We start from the raw sequence: 19,904 nt of genomic DNA, 5'->3' as shown, positions 1-19,904 counted from the left end.
TAGAAATGTGTTCAACATCCACTGAAGTACAGTAGCTAGCAAGTTAACAAGATACAGACTTGCTAATGTAGTTGACCAAACCATCAGTCCTAGCTTGCTGTTATGAAAATCAAATTCAACAATGCTAATGTTTTCAATTAGACTTTTGCTTTCAAAAGCAGCTCAAACAAAGAACTTGTCAGAATTAACTATATGCATTGAATTCTACTGTGCTGATATACCGTGAGTTATAGGGAAATAACGCACGCTCTAGAATGCCCTTTAAGCCAAAGCATTTCTACCTGCAAATTAACACATTTCTAGCTGCAAATACGCAAAATTATAGCCATGGTATAAAAGGGTTAATCAACTCGGGGCTCTATGTATTCTCTGGAAAATAATACAACTCCGTGGAAGGTTAGTTCCACTCCTTTAGCATGTCGTGGAACACACCTTCCACGCCCATAGTTTGTTTCCATAGAATGCATAGCCCCCTCGTTGATGATCTCTTACATACAGTTGTTTTGAGTAATACATCATTTGATTCAAATTCAATTCTATGGGTTAATCTTGGTTGCTGTGGTAACCTCTTTGACGTACTGTAGAATGAAACATTTCAGGTAATTTATGTAAAAAGGTCCGTGTATTTCAGCTGACCAAGGGCTGTTATTGGGTGGACCAAGCTCAGTTAGCATAGCGGTTTTATTACCCCTAGCCATGTGTCAGCCCCTCCCTCTGCAAATGAATCAAGCTATGATGTATTAGTGCTTTGGGGGGACAAGAGGCTGTCTGTCAATACAGTCAAGACGAATGGCCCCTCTACCCCTGAATACGGCCGTAACACTCACAGGGTCTACTTAACGATCACTGTTGATATGGGACTGCCGGTCTCCAAGGCACCACACTTCTCCAGCGGTAATGAGCTGTGAACTGTCGGTTAGGGAGATGAGAAACAAACATTACCACAGAGATTGTTAGTAGCTCCAACTGTAACGATTTTCTAATTGTAATATTATAATATAATCACTGTTTAATGCTATCCTTTTGGGGCCTTCCTTCCTAAATGAAACAATGTATTTATACCTAAGTGTTTATAGTTGCACAGCATGCTAGGTTATTTTATTTCTGAGATGAAATTGCCCAAGTGTAACTGAGGTGGTTCCGGTAACCACGCTTATGTGATGAGCAAACGTATTTAACTCCGCGGGCTAACACAGAATCGTGGCGTGCAGGAGACCTGGGTGTGAAACCCAGTTGGTTACATATGTACAAGAAAGGGGCTACTTTAGGAGGCCAATATGGCCCAGGCCTACTGCACATAGAGATTTTGTTCTCCAGTCAATGTATTTGTCTTTCAAGTTTTAATGTCACATGCATACGTACAGTGAAATGTATTTTCTTGCAAACTCAAAACCCAACAATGCAATAATCAATAACAATGTAATACTAGGGGGGGGGGGGGGGGGGGGGGGCACATCTTAGTGGTAGGCTACAGTGAGAGGCATTTAGCTGGCTTAATGGAGCTTTAAAACGATTAATTAAAGCTGTGCATCCACAGTTGTTAGTTATTTGGCCCATGCACTCCTATTATACGTTAATGTGGAGTCAATGACGTTCTATAAAGACGAGAGAGGAATGACACACTGATTGTATTGACTTGTCCTACAGAGCAAGCAGTAATAATTTTTTTCTTCTTCTTTTAAACGCACATCCTCCAGGGACTCCACTGATGTGTACCATGTTGACGGTCAAAATGCAGTAGAAGTCTTGTGTTTCCCTTTCATTGGGTCTGTGCTGTTTTTTGTTATGCCAACTTGATTTGCATAAGCGAACGGTCAGACTGCAGGATTTGTACAAGATTTGCATAGCATTTGAATGAAACGGTCACCCTGTCTCCGTTAGGGACTGACTGTGGTTCTTTCAGCTTTTGTTCAACAGGCAACGTGTCCAGTGCTGCTAAAACATGACCTATTAAAGTTAATATTATTATACATGATGTGTATAGCCAGGACAGTGAAGGACATTTTCTACATCTGATACAAAGTACTCAGTGTTCGAGTGAAGTTTCACTAGTCAGCAAGCAATGATGGCATGATATCAAACAGCTGGCTCAGGCACTTAATCCAAAAATACATATCTAAATAAGATAATAATTCCTCAGTACTAGAGTCTTCAAGTGGAAACATGTTTCGCTACTGTCCAACATCAAAGCATCATTTTTTAAAAATTCTCTGTAGATAGTCCATGTTTAATGCCTACGGAGCTGTGAAGGGAACGGCACCTCCATACCTTCAGGCTCTGATCAGGCCCTACACCCAAACAAGGGCACTGCGTTCATCCACCTCTGGCCTGCTGGCCCCCCTACCTCTGAGGAAGCACAGTTCCCGCTCAGCCCAGTCAAAACTGTTCGCTGCTCTGGCACCCCAATGGTGGAACAAGCTCCCTCACGACGCCAGGACAGCGGAGTCAATCACCACCTTCCGGAGACACCTGAAACCCCACCTCTTTAAGGAATACCTAGGATAGGATAAAGTAATCCTTCTAACCCCCCCCCCCCCTTAAAAGATTTAGATGCACTATTGTAAAGTGGTTGTTCCACTGGATATCATAAGGTGAATGCACCAATTTGTAAGTCGCTCTGGATAAGAGCGTCTGCTAAATGACTTAAATGTAATGTAATGTAATGAGCTTGTTTTGTCAACTATCTGTTGAGCTTCCTGTTATTCTTGAATTAATATATTCATAACAGAAAATACATAATATGCAATATCAAGAAGTGTAATATTGCAATGGAGTGGCTGTGTTGCTTAGGAACATCACATGGAAAATGCATAGAGTTGAGTGCACCATTTTTTTTTGTATTGCTTTCCATGTTAATAATAACAATTTACAATTCTGTGTCGGTACTAGTATGATTCGGAACATTCCCACAACACGAATCTCTGGTCTTCGAGAGCTACTTTAACGGTTGTGCCGATTTGACTTCCACCCCAACACCAACACACCTGTTGAAAAGATGAACCAATCATGGTCCTCAGATTTGACATTGACCGTTTGAATCAGGTGTGTTACAGTAGGTCTTTGGAAGATGTGCATTGATTTCAGGTCAAACAAGAAAGACCGAATTAGCAAACTCTTTCCCTGTCGTAGTTGTTATCTAGTCCCACTCTTTTCCCTGTTCAACGTTAAGAAAATAAAACGATAACTTGCGAGCTGGGAAAATAAGCATCTTGTCTGAAGTGCATTCTGTCAACAGCACCTCTACTGGTTACCACAGTCAAAACAGTCAGCCCCTATCAAACGATGAGCCTTGAATCGCCACTAAATGATATGTTTGAATGGATAGGGGTAGATTGTCTGTGATCGCTTGATTAGTCTGATTTCCCCTCTGGCACTGAGTATGTTATTGGGCAGAGGGCCACAAACAACAGCCTGGTATTCCTAGCACTGTTTACTGTATTGAATCCTCTAGGGGATGTTTGTTTTGGGTCTCTCATCGAACCAGCATAGCATTTCATAATGTATCAGGACACAGAGTAACAGAGGGGAAACGCATATTGTACTCCGCGTTACTGTCAACATAGGCAGTAGAGTAGAATCTGGAGGCGCTTACAGAAGAACGGGAGTGACATTTGACTATTTTAAATCTTGTTTTTCCATAACAAGGCGTCTTTACACAAGGAGTTCCATGACATTGAAACCTGTGTTGTATTAATGTAATGCATTGCTGGCAGAGTGTAGTAATCAGTCTCTATGGTCTGTCGTTACAGAATATGTTCACCATGGGCAAGGACAGTGATGACAACAGTATCTATGAGATGATGTGCACAGCAGGTGAGTGGAGGAACGATGGTGAACAATACCACATTGGATTGTTTGACCAACTCAATGTGTGGCATGCCATCATTGTTTTCATATTGTCCGTTCAATAGATTGTCATCCTAGCAGGGGGTCGGTGACTGTCCATAATGCGGTTTCTGATTTAGTATGACATTACGGTTGCCACACTGGAAAGCGGGAATCCACAGCTACATTCAGTGGATGTAATTTGATGAAAATGGGATGCACCATACTGGGTGGTTTGTGCTTGACCCTGACTCATGCAGCTATTGCTTCCCTAGCAGTAGTATTCAACCCCCATATTATGTATGAATATCGTTTATAAATATCTTACAGGGAATCCCAGTGCTCCAGACACTCAGAGAGAGGAACAGGGAGAGGGTGATGAGGTGGGGGAGGATGAGGAGGACCTGTACGCCCCACTAGGTGTAAATGATGAAGAGTATGACACCATCTTGACCTCCAGCAGTGCCATCGTTATTGCTAACAGACCACCGGCGCCCACACCCCGGCCCGAAACCGACCCCGTCAAAGAGGACAGCACCCCCTTTATAGCTCAAGGTAGGACTAGACCGATGAACACTGGGTTGTGTTCAATAGGCACGAAACAGGAGAAAACTGATTGAGATGGAGAAGATCCGACATGATCTTGTCCAATGAGAATGGCCATTGTCTTTTTCCGTTTCAAAACTTTGAACCACATGGTGCCCTACTGAACTTGACCTTGGGTTGCTGGTATGCTTATTCTGTGACTAGCGAGTATTGCGCATGAGCGATAGAAGATCTCAGCTAGTGCAATGCAACACGTTATTTTTGTAAACTTCAAGGGAAGTTGGTTGCTAGTTCCAGACAATTGGGTCTGATATGCACTAAATATTTCAAAGAAGTCTGGAGATTTCCTCAACCAAGAGGGGAATATGTAGCAGATGTGAAACTAGCATGTGAAGGCAGCTAAGACAAAGACAGAACTGACTGTTACAAATACACAGATTCGCTGGCATGGGATTCTTAAATGTTCAATTTGAGCTGTGTAAATAATACAAGAGGATGAAGCTACTGATCTTAAGGGTTTATAAATAATTTATGTGTTCTTGATTTCTTTCTTTCTTGTCTGCCAAAAAGACATTGCTTTTCTTTCCAGTTCCCTTTATCCTCTTTGAACTGTGGACTGGATCCTAAACTCTCTGTGCTTTGTGGGAAAGGTGATAACATTTCCTCCTGTCCAATCCCAACCAAGTTATGTCTTGATCATTAGTCTTTGTTGTGCACTGTAAGGGAGTCAGGCGGTGGCTGGTCCTCCAATCACCTATAAGGGTTATCTTTCCTACTTGAAGACTCTTGAAAACATGTGATTCCATAAGCAACACTAACCGCCAATCTGCAGTAGAACAGACCCAAAAGTATTTATCTTGTTAACGAATGTGATGTTATTGTGTGAACCACCACTTCTCCCCGATCTTTCAGCCCTACCCATAGAACCTGAAGCCTAGCAAAAGCAGATTACACTGCATCACAAACGCCTCAATAACAGAAGCCCAACTACTGGGCCTGGGCCGCCATCTGCAACCAATCTGGGCCAGTCTCGGGCCAAGCCAGCAGCATCGGTCATTACACGTGTTTTCCATCGTTCATGTCCCCCGACATGAGACAACATAGGATGGGAGAGAACACGTAGGGGGATCAAGAGATTTCCACACATTAATACAGTGGAGTCTTTCAACCATGCACTGATGATATTGCCTCCCTCCACTAGTGAATGCATCACAGTGACTTAAAGACATGTTCCGGTACTTTGGCGACTAAGGAAGCATTTGTTTAAACCTCCGGCTTTGGGCTGGATGTGTCACTGTGTAGTTCATACATGCATAATCTATGAGCAGAATTACTGCCTTACCTCAATTAGCCACGAAATCTCTAGTTTGAAAGAGTATTTTCTTCTTGAAGCTGTGCCGTGCCATTTTCCTTACATTTTCTCCCACGTGGGCCAGCCCCCTAGCAATTTTTGAGTTCTAGCTTCAGCCCCTCGCATTGAGGGAAAGAGACAGATGACGTGGTGCACATATGTGATATAGTATGCACTTTTCGGGGACCACTTTTGGCACGCGAGTGCTACTTTCAGAACTACTGTATACAAAAAAAGTAGACCAAATTACCAGAGAATCTCTTTAAAGAAAGTCCTGACTTAAAGAAACTGGAGGAGGGTTGGGACTTTGCCTATTGCTTCAGTGCACTGCACAGCTAGAAATAATGGACAGAAGTTGAGATTTCTACCTGCCGTTCTGACTGGTAAGACTATCGTAGTCCATATGTGGAGGAAGGATAATTAGTGTACGAGGGAGTGTCTGTATTTAAAATGGCAACCTATTTTCGGAAGAAGTGCACAATATAGGAAATAGGGTACCATTTCAGTTGCAACCTATGAGTGTGTTAGTGGGTACAGGACATGTGGGTATGTTTGTGTGTACAAGTGGATGCGCATATCTTCAGGAAGGAAATTAAGCTTTGAAATCTGAGGAGATGACTGGGCCAGAACCCTAAAGAGACTCCATTACCCATCACCCCTGTCAACACCATAAGTGCAGAGAAGTGACTCCCTCAGCGAAATAAAGCAACATATCATTCTAAGTACTTACTTGCCAATCGATAACATTGAGTGTATCTTTCAGTCTGATTCAATTCAGCTTCATGCATCTGTATGTCTTTTACCAAACCTTAGAAGAAGGCTATTTTATCTAAAATAAAATGTACATACTAGTACGTATTTTACTCTGTCATTCACTTTAGAGTAAATATTATAACGTATCACTTTTTATGCAGTTGTGCAGCCTATTTGTGTACGCTGACTAGTCTACCTGTGTGCTATTTGTTTGTAAATGGCGCCATCTTGTGGAATGGGGTGAAATAGACTCGTTTAAGGTAGTGGAGAAAAACACAGCGTTAGTATTTGTAGTGTCAGTTCATCACGTCTGTATTGTCTCTGATGGCAGTGTGTGTTTGCAGTGTTCCAGAAGAAGATGTCACAGAGCGATACTGAAACACTGTATTCTCTACCCACTAAGCAAGGTAAGGCCAGGCAACAGTCAAAAAAGTATATTTCTGTAGGTCTGCATTGACGGTTGAATAGGTCAGTGATGCTAAGTATATGGAGCAATGTTAGTGCCATTCAAATGATAGAATTATCATTCCATGAGTATAGTCCCTTGATAAGTTCTGTCAAACTGGAAAAGGATTTGTTACTGTACATCTGGCGGAAAGGGATTGATTTATGTCTCGCTGCCATTCTGTTATTCTGTAGCACGCGGGCGAGACAGCATCTCCTCCACGTACGACACATTTGTGCCCAACCAGCCGCCTGGGCTGGAGCAGCTGATTGAGCTGCAGGAGAAGGTGAAGAGAGGCTCTCTCAGTATGGACGAGGCCCTGGAGAGGTTCAGTGACTGGCAGAGGGTCCAGAAGGGAATGGACGCCATTCAACAGGTAATAATGTGGGGAAATGAGTCTGCTGTTTCAAGACCCTGCTCACTAGGCGTAGTGCCATCAACCTTAAAGGTAGACTCAATAATAGGACATCGTTATAGACAGTGCGACAAAGTCATACACAGCGGGCCAACTTCCCGCTTACAGACGTCAACAACAGGAGAATACAAGACTGCAACTATTGGCTCTTTCCAAAGTGGGCATGCCTTAGCCTGAAAGTCAGTCTGTTTGTGCTATAATATATCAAGCTAGCATGCGCAAATTGTTAACTGTGAACATGACAGGTGACATAGGCTTTGAACACTACTCATTAATGAGTATATGGCATGTGTTATGTTGTGCATTATAAACCGGGTAGTTTGAGTACTGGATGCTTATTGGCTGAGACAGCATTTCAGCCGTGTGTATATCAGACAATATACCACGGTAAAACTACTTGTTTACGGTTCTATTTATGTTGGTAACCAGTTTATAATAGCAATAAGGCACCTTGGGTTTGCGGTATATGGCCAGTATACCACGGCTAAGGGCTGTTCTTACGCACGACACGAAGTGGAGTGCCTAGATACAGCCCTTAGCCATGGTATATTGGCCATATACCACAAACCCCTGAGGTGCCTTATTGCTTAACTATGTGTCTAATAGATTGTAACTCCACAGGAGAAACTACGTCAGCTGAGGGCGAGTATCATCAACAACAGAGAGGACGATGAAAGTGTCTATGGTAACCGTTTTCTACACTGAGTATACAAAACATTAAGAACACCTGCTCTTTCCATGACAGACTGACCAGGTGAATACTGTAGAAGCTATGATCCCTTATTGATGTCACTTGTTGATGTCACCCTTCATCTACACTTTAATCAGTGTAGATGAAGGGGAGGAGGCAGGTTAAAGAAGGATTCTTAAGCCTTGAGACAACTGAGACATGGATTATGTGTGTCTGTCATTCTGACGGGGAACTGGCAAGACAACGATTTAAGTGCCTTTTAAACGGGGTATGGTAGTAGGTGCCAGGCACACCGGTTTGTGTCAAGAACTGGATTTTTCACACTCAACAGTTTCCTGTGTGTCTCAAGAATGATCCGCCACCCAAAGGACATCCAGCCACAACTGGGAAGCATTGGAGTCAACATATGGCAGCATCCATGTGCAACAGTTTTGAGACCTTGTAAGGTCCATACCCCAACGAATTGAGGCTGTTCTTTGGGAAAAGGAGAGGGGGGGTTAACGCGTAATAAGGAAGGTGTTCCTAATGTTTGGTATATTCAGTGTATAAATTATTCTGACTGTAACGTTCCAAACGGATTTCCTTTTTTGATGAGAAGAGCAGAGATTGCCAAAGCACTCCCCACTTGGGGGATAGATACTGTATGGGATCATTACCTTGACTTCTAGCAATGAGCTTACAGCTTACATAAGCCGTTGGAACAACATATATCAAGGGATCTGACATCATTTTGACACAGACCGTTGCTTAGTTAAGCTAGTTAACTGTTTGTGGCCTGAGTTACAATGTTATGCAAGAGCTATGAAGGCCACCTGCGTTAGAGATGTCTCTGCAAGTTCTGCAGAAGATTGCGCAGTCCTTACACTTCTAATTGAAGTCCCATTGGGTACACATCAAATGACGCCACCCTTTGTAATAGAAATAGTTTGTAGTTGTAATTCCCACAGCTCATATTGATGATGGTGTTTCGTCTCCAAATGAGAATCTTGGCAGAGTGAATTTTTACATCTCTTGACATTGCAGAAAGAGAGAAGTGAGCCACATGCAGTACAGTAACACAGGCATAACAACCCTTTCTCTTCTCTCTCCAGATAAAATCAACATCATCCATCACACACCCAGTAAGTCCTTGAAAATCCTTCGTATTCAGAGAGCGCGAAAGACTGGTGTCTTCTGTTTTGTCTTTTCATTCCCTGCCTCAGTTTCTCCAGTAGTGAAATTTTGTCCCAAAGGAACAGTTGGCTAGATAAACCCTTCTGAACAGTTTGCTCAGAAGAGTGTAAAGTCCCCAAGGCTGTGGCTTTGATGTTCTAGGTTCCATATTGCTTGAGATCTATTTCTTCGCTGTAGTTGCTTTGGTCTGTCTAAGTTATACCACCACTAGTAAGTAGTTCAGTCTTAAAAGCTAATTTATAACATCTGGTTTATAATTGCATTCTGATGCCCTCCATGTACTGTGATCACCGTGAGTGCAAATATAAACTGATCAGCTTGTGAGAAGGCTGGGTAATGTTCAGTGGGGACAAAATGGGAGAAAACATTATGAAACTGAGTGAAACAGGGATGCACTTCACCATACTACCATCATTTGTTTTCTACATTTCGCCCTACTGAACACGACCCTGGTGTTTTGAAAGGCTGACAGTGGACTTAATATGATGTCCCTGTTGACTTCTTCCTCTTGGTTAGATGTGACTGTGAATGAATGTCACAGGGGAAGCCAGCCGGTGGAGACTGACTTTTACAGCAAACCACTTAAAGGACAACATGTAAGTATATCATGTATTTGTATAGGCCCTGGTCAAAAGTAGTCCACTATGTAGGAAATAGGAAGTCATTTGGGAGTCCACACAGTCCATGTGTTGAAAATCCAACATGTCCGATCCCAGGCTGTGTCACAGCCGTCCGTGACCTGGAGTCCCATAGCGCGGCTCACAATTGGCCCAGCGTCGTCCGGGTTAGGGGAGGGTTTGACCGGAGGGATTCCCTTGGCTCATCGCACTCTAGCGACTCCTTGTGGCGAGCCGGGCGTCTGCACGCTGACTGCAGTCGTCAGTTGAACTGTTTTTCCTCCGACAGATTGGTGCGGCTGGCTTCCGGGTTAAGCGAGCTGGTGTTAAGAAGCAGCGCGGCCTCACGAGCCCATTGGGAGTTGCAGCGATGAGACAAGGTCGTAACTACCAATTGGATATCACGAAAAAGAGGGTGAAATTACAAAGAAATATATAAAAAATAAATACAATTTAAACATGTCATAATGAAATTTGATTATATATTTTGAGTTCTTGTTGATAGAAATATGGTTAGCCATGGCTTTCATCTTTAAAAAATGACTGATTTAACTATCAACAAGAACTAAAACAGCTTTAGTAATTAATATGCTTACTTATCTTCACCGTTTGTCTGCTTTCCAGAAGAAATTTGACTGAAAAGCAAATGTACAACACTTGGACCTCAGAAATATGGTTAGCCATGGCTTTCAACTTAAAAAAAATGGCTGATTTAACTAAGGTCCAAGTGTTGTACATTTGCTTCTCAGTCAAATTTCTTCTGGAAAGCAGACAAACGGTGAAGGTAAGTAAGCATATTAATTACTAAAGCTGTTGCAGTATGTCACCTTTATTTAACTAGGCAATGCAGTTAAGAACAAATTCTTATTTACAATGATGGCCTATCCCGGCCAAACCCGGACGACACTGGGCCAATTGTGCGCAGCCCTATGGGACTCCCGATCACGGCCGGATGTGATACAGCCTGGATTCGAACCAGGGACTGTAGTGATGCCCAGTAGTAGTAGTAAAATCTCAAAATAATGACTTCATTGATTTATTAATATGATTTTATATTAACAATTTTCCATACTCTTATAGGTGCCATCAAACAAGAAACAAGACATTTAAGTTATTTGTCTTGATCTCACTCATTCTGAAGAACCAAGCTCTTATTGATTGAAATGAATATGTCTATGTCCTGCATCCCTATAAGATATCAATACATGGTAAATGTAACGTGATAAAGATGGCCGTATATGTTATACAACTATGTTCATTAAGTCATTTATTTTTATTAAATCATTTTATTTCACAACGTCATGCAATTGTATCTGGGGTGTATAACTCATACAGTCTGTGTGGTTATACTGTAGGGGTCATTTCCTCATTCTGTCTGTATTACATACATACTAAATTAACACAACTCACCTACATAATATACAGTACTATACAGTTTGCTCAGGATTTGTACCTGATTAATCGAATCTTCTCGTTCGATGGTTGGGATCAGTCGAATGGGTTGTGCTAGGTCTGCCTGGGCATAATAGTTCATTAGAAGTCCTACTCTGCTCTCTAGTGGACAAGGAAAAACCCTACACCTTAAGACAGTTTGACCTCAACTCCTGAGGCATTTCTAAGAGATATTCTACAAGGTTCTATGTGTATCATTCGTATGGCAGTACATATCACAAAGTGACCCTATATGCTCATGTGATCTGGTTCCTCTACTCTCATATTCTTGTGCAGGTTGAACACAAATAGATGAATGCAGAAATAGGCAACAGTAACGATCACATAAAACATGTCGTCATTCATTTGGAGTAGGGTGAAGTTGCCCCAAGATGCTGATCTTGGGTCAGTTTTCCATTTCTCCAAATAATGGTTAAGGGGAAACGTCACCCCAAAGTCATCCATCCATACAAGGGGATACACCTCCTCTGTTCAGCTGCTTGCAGTACAGAAATCTGCCCTCAGAGGGCAGCATCACAAAGCAGTGATTGTACAGGTTTATCACTGGTCCAAGACTACGATTGAATATAATTCATGTTAGTTGTAGATGTTTGGGGCGGGTAATCTGATAAACCTCGGAGCCATATAAGATTTTAAGGATTTTATTATTGTAGGTGATGGTGACTATTGACAGAAGACTGACGTTGTCGTACCAAGGTTCATTATCACCGCCGCACAATACAGCAGCCGGAATGGGTCTAACAAAAAATGTCTTTGTAGAGAATTTTACTAACACAGGGCAAAACACAAACCTCAGGCTTGGGCTGAATTTATCAGGGAACAGTGTGTAACGTTCAGATAGAAATGTAATATATAGAACAAACATGTCCCCCTGACATGTAGAATAAGGAATCACATATGTTCCATTCATTGCATTTCTATTACAACGTTCCACAACGGTTGTCTGCTGAATTAGATTCCCTTGTCTAGAAACTCTGGCATCAGTCAGAGCTGTTTGCCAACCAAGCAGCTGGGTACACGCTGGGTGCCATTCTCCTGATCAACCATGCTCTTTGTGAATAATATGTATTAAAGCCCATCATTCCTTCTTGGTCCTGCCAGTTAGCCCTTTGGAGATAATCCGGCTCAGGCTGCAGGACCCCGTGGAATCGGAGGCATATGTTTGTCTGTCACCTGCTGAGCATAGTTCATTCGGTCTTCCCTGTCAGGGCATGGTGGTGGAGATGGCCATGGTTCATCATGCATAAATGTTTCATGCTGCACAGCTAGAAAAGAGGAAACTTCTTCCTGTGGAAAGAGGAAGCTTCTTCCAGGAGCAGGTTAGCTTCTGTTCTGTCAATGTCTTTCATTTTGTTTGTGTGACAGTGTTTTGATCTCTAATAATAAAAATGTTGTAACATCTCATTTTTACCCGTAACTTTAGCCTGAATAGGGTGAGACTTTTAGCGCACACACTTTCCTGTGACTGTTACTCCCCCCTGGGTTGTTTCTCTGGGCCATGGCAGGATTAAAGCTGAGGACTGTTACTCCCCCCTGGGTTGTTTCTCTGGGCCATGGCAGGATTAAAGCTGAGGATTGAGCACAGCTGCAACCCTGATAAAAATCTTGCAATTTCACAGTCAGTGGCATTCTTTCATCCCCTAATCCACACAACACATACGGCATACATGAACCCCTTACCAGGAAGAGAACAAGCTGTTCTGAGCAGCATCTCCGGTTCGGGGTGACGCCTTTGATTTGGGATAGAGCCGTGGAGTAACCCCCACCCACCGTAAATTGAAGAGACTTAAGTCAGGAGGTGTGCTGTTTATTTGGGCGTCTTGAAATAGTAGGTGTCCGGACCCAGATGTGTACAACTGAAGAGTCGTGTGTCTATGTCGCTGTCCGGGCCAGGTGTAGACTACTGTAATTAGGTTGGATGTGAATCGTATTGGGTTTCATGACAGCTGCAGAGACTTATCTGGGTTTAGAATATATTTTTTTCAACCTCATTGACAATTTGGAATTATCTTTTGAGCTACACTACCTTGTTGCAATGGCTAGATCCCTGCCTTTCTGAATCCCCACCACCAAGCAACCCTCTGTATTATGCCAACTCTCCCTTGTCTCTAGGGCATGGTTCATCCCTGGCAGACACAGTGACATCCATCTGCCAAAGGGCACAGGTACATAGTCATGTGCCATTGTCCTGCCACCGTCTGTTTGATCAGGGGCCTCTGGGCTCGACGCTCCGTAAGGGGCCCCAGGGGCCTCACACCAGCCCCACCAGCGGCTCTCTCTTTTGAGGCTTTGGACAGATTAATAGTTCCTCCTCTGCTGAGGCCTTTTGTGAAGCAGCGCCCAGGCGTGTTCAAGCTGTTGGAGTAGCGGGGTGGCCAGGGGTGGACGGGACGGGCCTGGTGACGAGACGGGTTGGCTAATTCCACCACAGGTCAGCTCATCTGAGGCAGCCGGCTCTGCATTTTCAATGAAGTGGAAAGGTCACATCCGCACTGCCTGACACCTGGGAGGAAGAGCTCAAAACGTTGCATTGACAGGATAATTAGGTTAGTAATTCTGCCGTCGCAAGGAAGGAATGCATTGACGTCTCATATGGGCTCCTCACAAGCATTAGCAGGGTTCTCTATAAGAACTACGTTAATTGTTCTTCCACACGTGCAATAATGTATTGACTCAATGTCCAACTAATCGTGTGCAAGATGGTGGCCCATGTGGTGATTTATGGTGATTTCTCAATCACATCGAGGGTGGGAATTATGTGGTAGAAAAACAACTTAAAATGCAATAGACTTTATATTGATCATTTTGAATGTGTGTTGTTTGTTTAGGTTTATCTTTGGATGCCCGGATTTCTGCCCAGAGCCCTGGTTTGGACTTGGGTATTATTTGTACACACCAGACCACAGCTGAACAATCAAATAGATAAGCCACCACACACACAAACACACACACACAATGATGTTTGCCAGCATCGCAATCAGGATTAAAGGGTCACTTATATGACTAACAACATTCTGGCAATTTTCTCATAGGCCTATGAGTAGAATGCAATTTTCTCATAAGCCTATGTAGAATGAAAATGCAGACTGCATTTTAACCAGGGGGAGCACTGTGTTCACACAAACTCATCACCAAGGTGAGCAATTAGTATTGTGGTCGGTCTCTGAAGCATCAGTTGTGTATAAAGTTGTGGCCTGAAGCAATCTATCAACCCCCCCCCCACCACCCCACATAGCACTCGACACACTCATCCCCCAATAACAGAATCAAGCCAGGAATCCATCCAAAGGGAACTTCTAACATAACAAAAAACAGGGGCCGGGTATTTCTGACTTTCTGCCTGGAAAACAATTTTAATGACTTTCTGCATTCCGATTATCATTGGATTCCAGCTGAATCACGTGCTGCGGCACCCCCTGGCAGTTCCAAGTGCCAGCGTGTGAGGAAATCATCCAATCGCAGCCTTTTCCTGGAGTTGCACGGAGGACATTTTGTAATCAAAAGCTACTGGTAAGATTTCGGTCAGTGCTATGCGGAATCCTTAGGACGTCCCTACACTGAGCCCTATCCATAAGCTTAACCTTAACCCTTCATTTAAAATGTCAACTTCAATGGGGTAGGGACGTCCCAAGGATCCCGCATAGCACGGACCATAAGATTTCTTGCTCCTCTCTCCCTCCACTGGCTCCCAGAATCGCCCCCACTCTCCCGAAAGGTGGAATATCTAACTAAGTTGAACTAAAACACGATAACCAAATGAGGAGAAGGGCTATCCAAAGAGGAAAGTGGTTATGAATAAACATGAGTATTGGAGACAGAGGCCTTGTTCGAGAGCATCAAAACAGTAATGTATTATTGGTAAATTGTGACTGACTGACTGATCTACAAATAATAAAGAGTCGTTATTTATGATGCAAGGTTATTTGTAGATCAGTCAGTTGGCAGTCGCCTGCATTGTCGGCGAAGAATGTCGAACAAGCCCAGAGAGAAGATGGTATGCCGCTGATTGTCAAGCAGACAAGAATGCCTATTTCTTGTTGTTGCCATCCACCAGTGGTGGTTCGGTTGATAATCAACAGACTGGCGGATGGATACAGATCTAGATCTGATGAATGATGGCTCAAGGGGTACTTCTCATCAGCGCTTTCTATGTTCAGCGATGAACTTCAGAGATATGTTCATAAAATGCTTATCAGATCGACGCGTATCTTCGCTCTGACTACCGAGAAAGCTTAAGTGCCTTTGATGAGATCAGCTTTTCGGGGGGGGGGGAGCTCTACTCTCACTCCTATCACCCGTAGCGCCAAAAAACAGTGTAATTATGTTCTGTCCCATATGTGAATTATTATTAATGGTGATTAATTTAATACACTTCCTTTGCCAATTTCCTAAATTAAAAAAATACTGTTGAGAATTTTTACATCACAACCACAGCCCCCCTCTCCCTCATCTACCAGTTTCCCAGTCATCGCCATGGCAACTTCCAATCAGTGAAGGATTGGCAGAGCCTGCCAGGCTGTGTGTTTGGCGCACGCCTCAGAGTGGTGCAGGTGGAGCGCATATGGAACAGTGCCCTTCCCCCCCCATGCCTGCCACCTCCCCCCTCCCCCCAAAAAACTTGCCTGCCTGGATGTGCCAGCAGTGCACGTTTTTAATCCCACCGTTACCTTAGTGATCTCCTGATGGAAACGTGGCACTGCAATCACAAAGCCAGGGCCTAGCTTCTGCATGCTGTTATGGCTGCCAGGACCCGCTTCAATATGCCAAGATGGATGCCTGCTATTTTCATTGTTTTTTAATGTTCCTGGATTTGTGGATTGATGTGGATATGGACGTTTCTCGTGCTGTTTTCATTTCCTGGCGGCTATCACAGTTCCTATAGTTCGTAATGTCCCTAGTGCAACATATTCCAAGGTTTGATTCCTGGTTGTTTGAATGCATTGAGACCCTGTTATCATGCTCCCTATAGTCCCTAGTGGTGTATTTTCAAAGGGGCCAATGTGACCTATCGTGGAGTACTGTACATGTAACAAAGTCAAAAATGGCTCCACCTTACCTAGTTATGCATATGCACACTGTAACATCTTATTAAATTTCACCGCTGCTTTTTAGAGAGTTGCATGTGTGGGCATATATTGAGAGCTGCATAATGCAACTTCCCATGGCTTGTAATTGGGGGGCGGTAATGTTATGGAAATCACAACCACGTGCAGCAAATAAATCAATCATCCAAGGGGCCTTATCTATCACTGCACATTGAAGCAGTCAGCACTAGTCAGACCCTATGTAGGTTAATTAAAGCCCAATAGCCAATAGTAGAAGACATGGCAACAGTCCTGATTCCTGTCTATGTTTAAGCCTTCTCCAGACCTGCTGGGCAGGGGCTTTGGTTAGCTTCGTTAGCTGATAAATGGATCAGCGTTGGCCCCCAGATTCTATGGTGTGTGTGTCAAGTAATGCTACATGTAATTGCTGGATATCCTTCAAAGCGAAATGCTGTTTCTTTGCACTTATCAGAATTTCACAACTCACTCACGACTGGATTTGAAACAAATCAATTAAGATATAATTATGAATATGTTGTGAAGTCCTTTGGTAGGTACCCTTCAAGTATAGTGTAACCACCGCAGGGAATATCTGTAGGTTTAGCTAGCCTATGGGTGTTTTCAGTACTGGACAGTAGACTTTAAAAAACATTTTTTTTTTACATGTGGCCCAATGTGAATACTATTCCTAACAAACACCTTCCAGAAGGATCAGAGAGGTGTCTCCACGTTGTGACGTCCAGCTGACAACCATAACAACTGCATCTCATTATCCTCTATGCAGTTTCCATAGAGGCAGTGGCAACCATAACCACAATCTTTACATCCCATCCAACACACACACACACACACACACACACACACACACACACACACCAATAATAGGTGGCTCACTAACAAAAGGCATGGGACCCCCTCTCTCTCTCTCAAGCCAACGCCTCCCATTCACGTTGCCATATTGGATGGCAGATGTCTTGGCGAGCCTGTGAACGTTGCCAGATCTATACGGCCCATGAAGGCATTATAATGATGGGCAGAGGTCCGATCTACTGGGAGCCACAGTCTATTTCAATAAGTCTATTAAAATGAGGAGATGTGTAGTGAGGGATAGGCCTGTATTGTAAAAGGCCTATATTGGAACAGACTCACTCGCAGTGGAAAGAGATGATAACAGCGGAACACTCAGCTGATAAGGTCTTATCATGGATGTGTAGGTATATATATGTGTCTCCTGGAACTGTTTTAGCCCGCTGAGCTAAAGCCTAATCATTTGCTTGGGGTAGCTAACGCAAGTCTTCGGGTCTCAGGCAAGGTTAGTCATCACGTTAGTACTCCAGCTCTGTTATACTTCAGCCCCCTTTGACCCCAAGTGTTACTCATAGTATCATACTGGTCTGTGAAACAGGATTTCATGGTTTAAGATTCATGTAAAAAAAAAAAAAAAAAAGTCAAAGGTCATTCAATTTTGTCATTCAAACAGGATTTGCTTGACAGCTGGCATATGGACATGAATGATAAAATTGGCAATATACTGGTGTGATTGATGGCATAACTATTTTTGCAAAGACAATGTAAAGAAACTGTGCTGCTTCTTGCTGTGCAAAGAGGTAGTATTCACATGTGCATTTCAGAAATGAAATGAAATCCCACTTGACGAAAGATGATGATAAACCCATACATACTGTATGTCCACGTATGGAGAGCTCAGTGTTATTGGCAGGCTGTGTTTCATCAGGTCGGATAACATATGCTAGGAACTCAGGAGGCTGTTGGGGAGGGGATCTTTAGGACTTTTGAAGTGAATGCCACATTAAACAGAAACAAACACAGTTGTGATGTAAAGATGCCTTCTCTCTTGTTCAAAGGGATTGGATGGAACAGCTCCAGGGAGGGAGGAACTTCAAGCGGATGACCCCAGATCCGTGGCTCCATTTCCCCCACTACCTTCTGCCGTGCGTCCCTGCCGCCGTATGCTGTGGATCTCAAAGACTGGCAGGCTTGTGCCATCTGGCCCTCCTTTTCTGATTCCCAGAACACATATTGGGAATCCTAACTACCCACCCCCCCTGAAACACACAGGCATACACACACACACACACACACACACACACACACACACACACACACACACACACACACACACACACACACACACACACACACACACACCACACACACACACACACACACACACACACACACACACACACACACACACACACACCGTCCTCCAGCTATCTCTCTCCTCAAGCTGTCTCTATGCCTTGTGTGTGTGTCTGTGTGTGTGTGTGTGTGTGTGTGTGTGTGTGTGTGTGTGTGTGTGTGTGTGTGTGTGTGTGTGTGTGTGTGTGTGTGTGTGTGTGTGTGTGTGTGTGTGTGTGTGTGTGTTTGGTTTTGTTATCCTTGTGGGGACCAGAAGTCCTCCTAATCTTGGTTCATAGAACCGGGGTTAGGTCCATCAGCTCCAGTAGACGCTAGATGTGGTTGTAATAAACAGAGCGCTTTCTGTTTTCTTCAGACAAATGTGGCTCTATCTTCTGAACCATTTAAGTATAAGACTCCCAGGAACATGTGCAGTGCATTCGGAAAGTATTCAGACTTTTTCCACGTATTCTAAAATGGATTAGAAATGTTCCTTCTTCATCACAATACCCCATAATGACAAAGCAAAATCAGGTTGAAATATCACAATCACGTACGTTTTCAGACCCTTTACCTAGTACTTTGTTGAAGCACCTTTGCAGTGATTACAGCCTCGAGTCTTCTTGGGTGTGACGCTACAAGCTTGGAACACCTGTATTTGGGGAGTTTCTCCCATTCTTCTCTGCAGATACTCTCAAGGTCTGTCAGATTGGATGGGGAGCGTCGCTGCACAGCTATTTTCAGGTCTCTCCAGAGATGTTCGATCGGATTCAAGTCTGGGAAGGTGAACCTTCGCCCCAGTCTGAGGTCCTGAGTGGTCTGGAGCAGGTTTTCATCAAGGATCTCTCTGTACTTTGCTCTGTTCATCTTTCCCTCGATCCTGACTAGTGTCGCAGTCCCTGCTGCTGAAAACCACCCCCACAGCAATCTTGGTTTCATCAGACCAGAGAACCTTGTTTCTCATGGTCTGAGAGTCTTTTAGCTGCCTTTTGGCAAACTCCAAGCGGGCTGTCATGTGCCTTTTACTGAGGAGTGGCTTTCATCTGGCCAATCTACCATAAAGGTCTGATTGGTGGTGTGTTGCAGAGATGGTTGTCCTTCTGGAAGATTCTCCCATCTCCACAGAGGAACTCTGGACCTCTGTCTGAGTGACCATCGGGTTCTTGGTCACCTCCCTGACCAAGACCCTTTTCCCCTGATTTCTCAGTTTGGCTGGGTGGCCAGCTCTAGGAATCTGGGTGATTCCAAAATTCTTCCATTTAGGAATGATGGAGGCCACTGTGTTCTTTCAATACAGACATTTTTTGGTACCCTTCTCCAGATCTGTGCCTCGACACAACCCTTTTTCGGAGCTCTACGGGCAATTCCTTCGACCTCATGGCTTGGTTTTTCAAATCAAATGAAATTGTATTGGTCACATACACATGGTTAGCAGATGTTAATGCGAGT

General features: G+C 43.6%; 1 protein-coding gene across 1 annotated transcript in view; it reads left to right on the top strand.

Annotated features, from left to right (window-relative positions):
- LOC106577587 (B cell scaffold protein with ankyrin repeats 1) overlaps nt 1–11,118 on the top strand; it is a 30,244-nt gene extending 19,126 nt beyond the window's left edge. The window contains exons 8-15 of the mRNA XM_014155765.3: nt 3,750–3,813; nt 4,156–4,380; nt 6,820–6,882; nt 7,115–7,296; nt 7,957–8,020; nt 9,118–9,147; nt 9,716–9,795; nt 10,897–11,118. Coding sequence (XP_014011240.3) covers nt 3,750–3,813; nt 4,156–4,380; nt 6,820–6,882; nt 7,115–7,296; nt 7,957–8,020; nt 9,118–9,147; nt 9,716–9,795; nt 10,897–10,926 — 738 coding nt within the window. The 3' untranslated portion in view covers nt 10,927–11,118. The remainder of the gene's footprint in view (nt 1–3,749; nt 3,814–4,155; nt 4,381–6,819; nt 6,883–7,114; nt 7,297–7,956; nt 8,021–9,117; nt 9,148–9,715; nt 9,796–10,896) is intronic.
- Nucleotides 11,119–19,904: the final 8,786 nt, after the last annotated feature.

Source organism: Salmo salar, chromosome 18 (genome assembly GCF_965601325.2).
Source record: "Salmo salar chromosome 18, fSalSal1, whole genome shotgun sequence".
Taxonomy (NCBI): Eukaryota; Metazoa; Chordata; class Actinopteri; order Salmoniformes; family Salmonidae; genus Salmo; species Salmo salar.
Note: the sequence above shows the minus strand (reverse complement) of the source record. Positions and strands in the feature narration are given on the sequence as shown.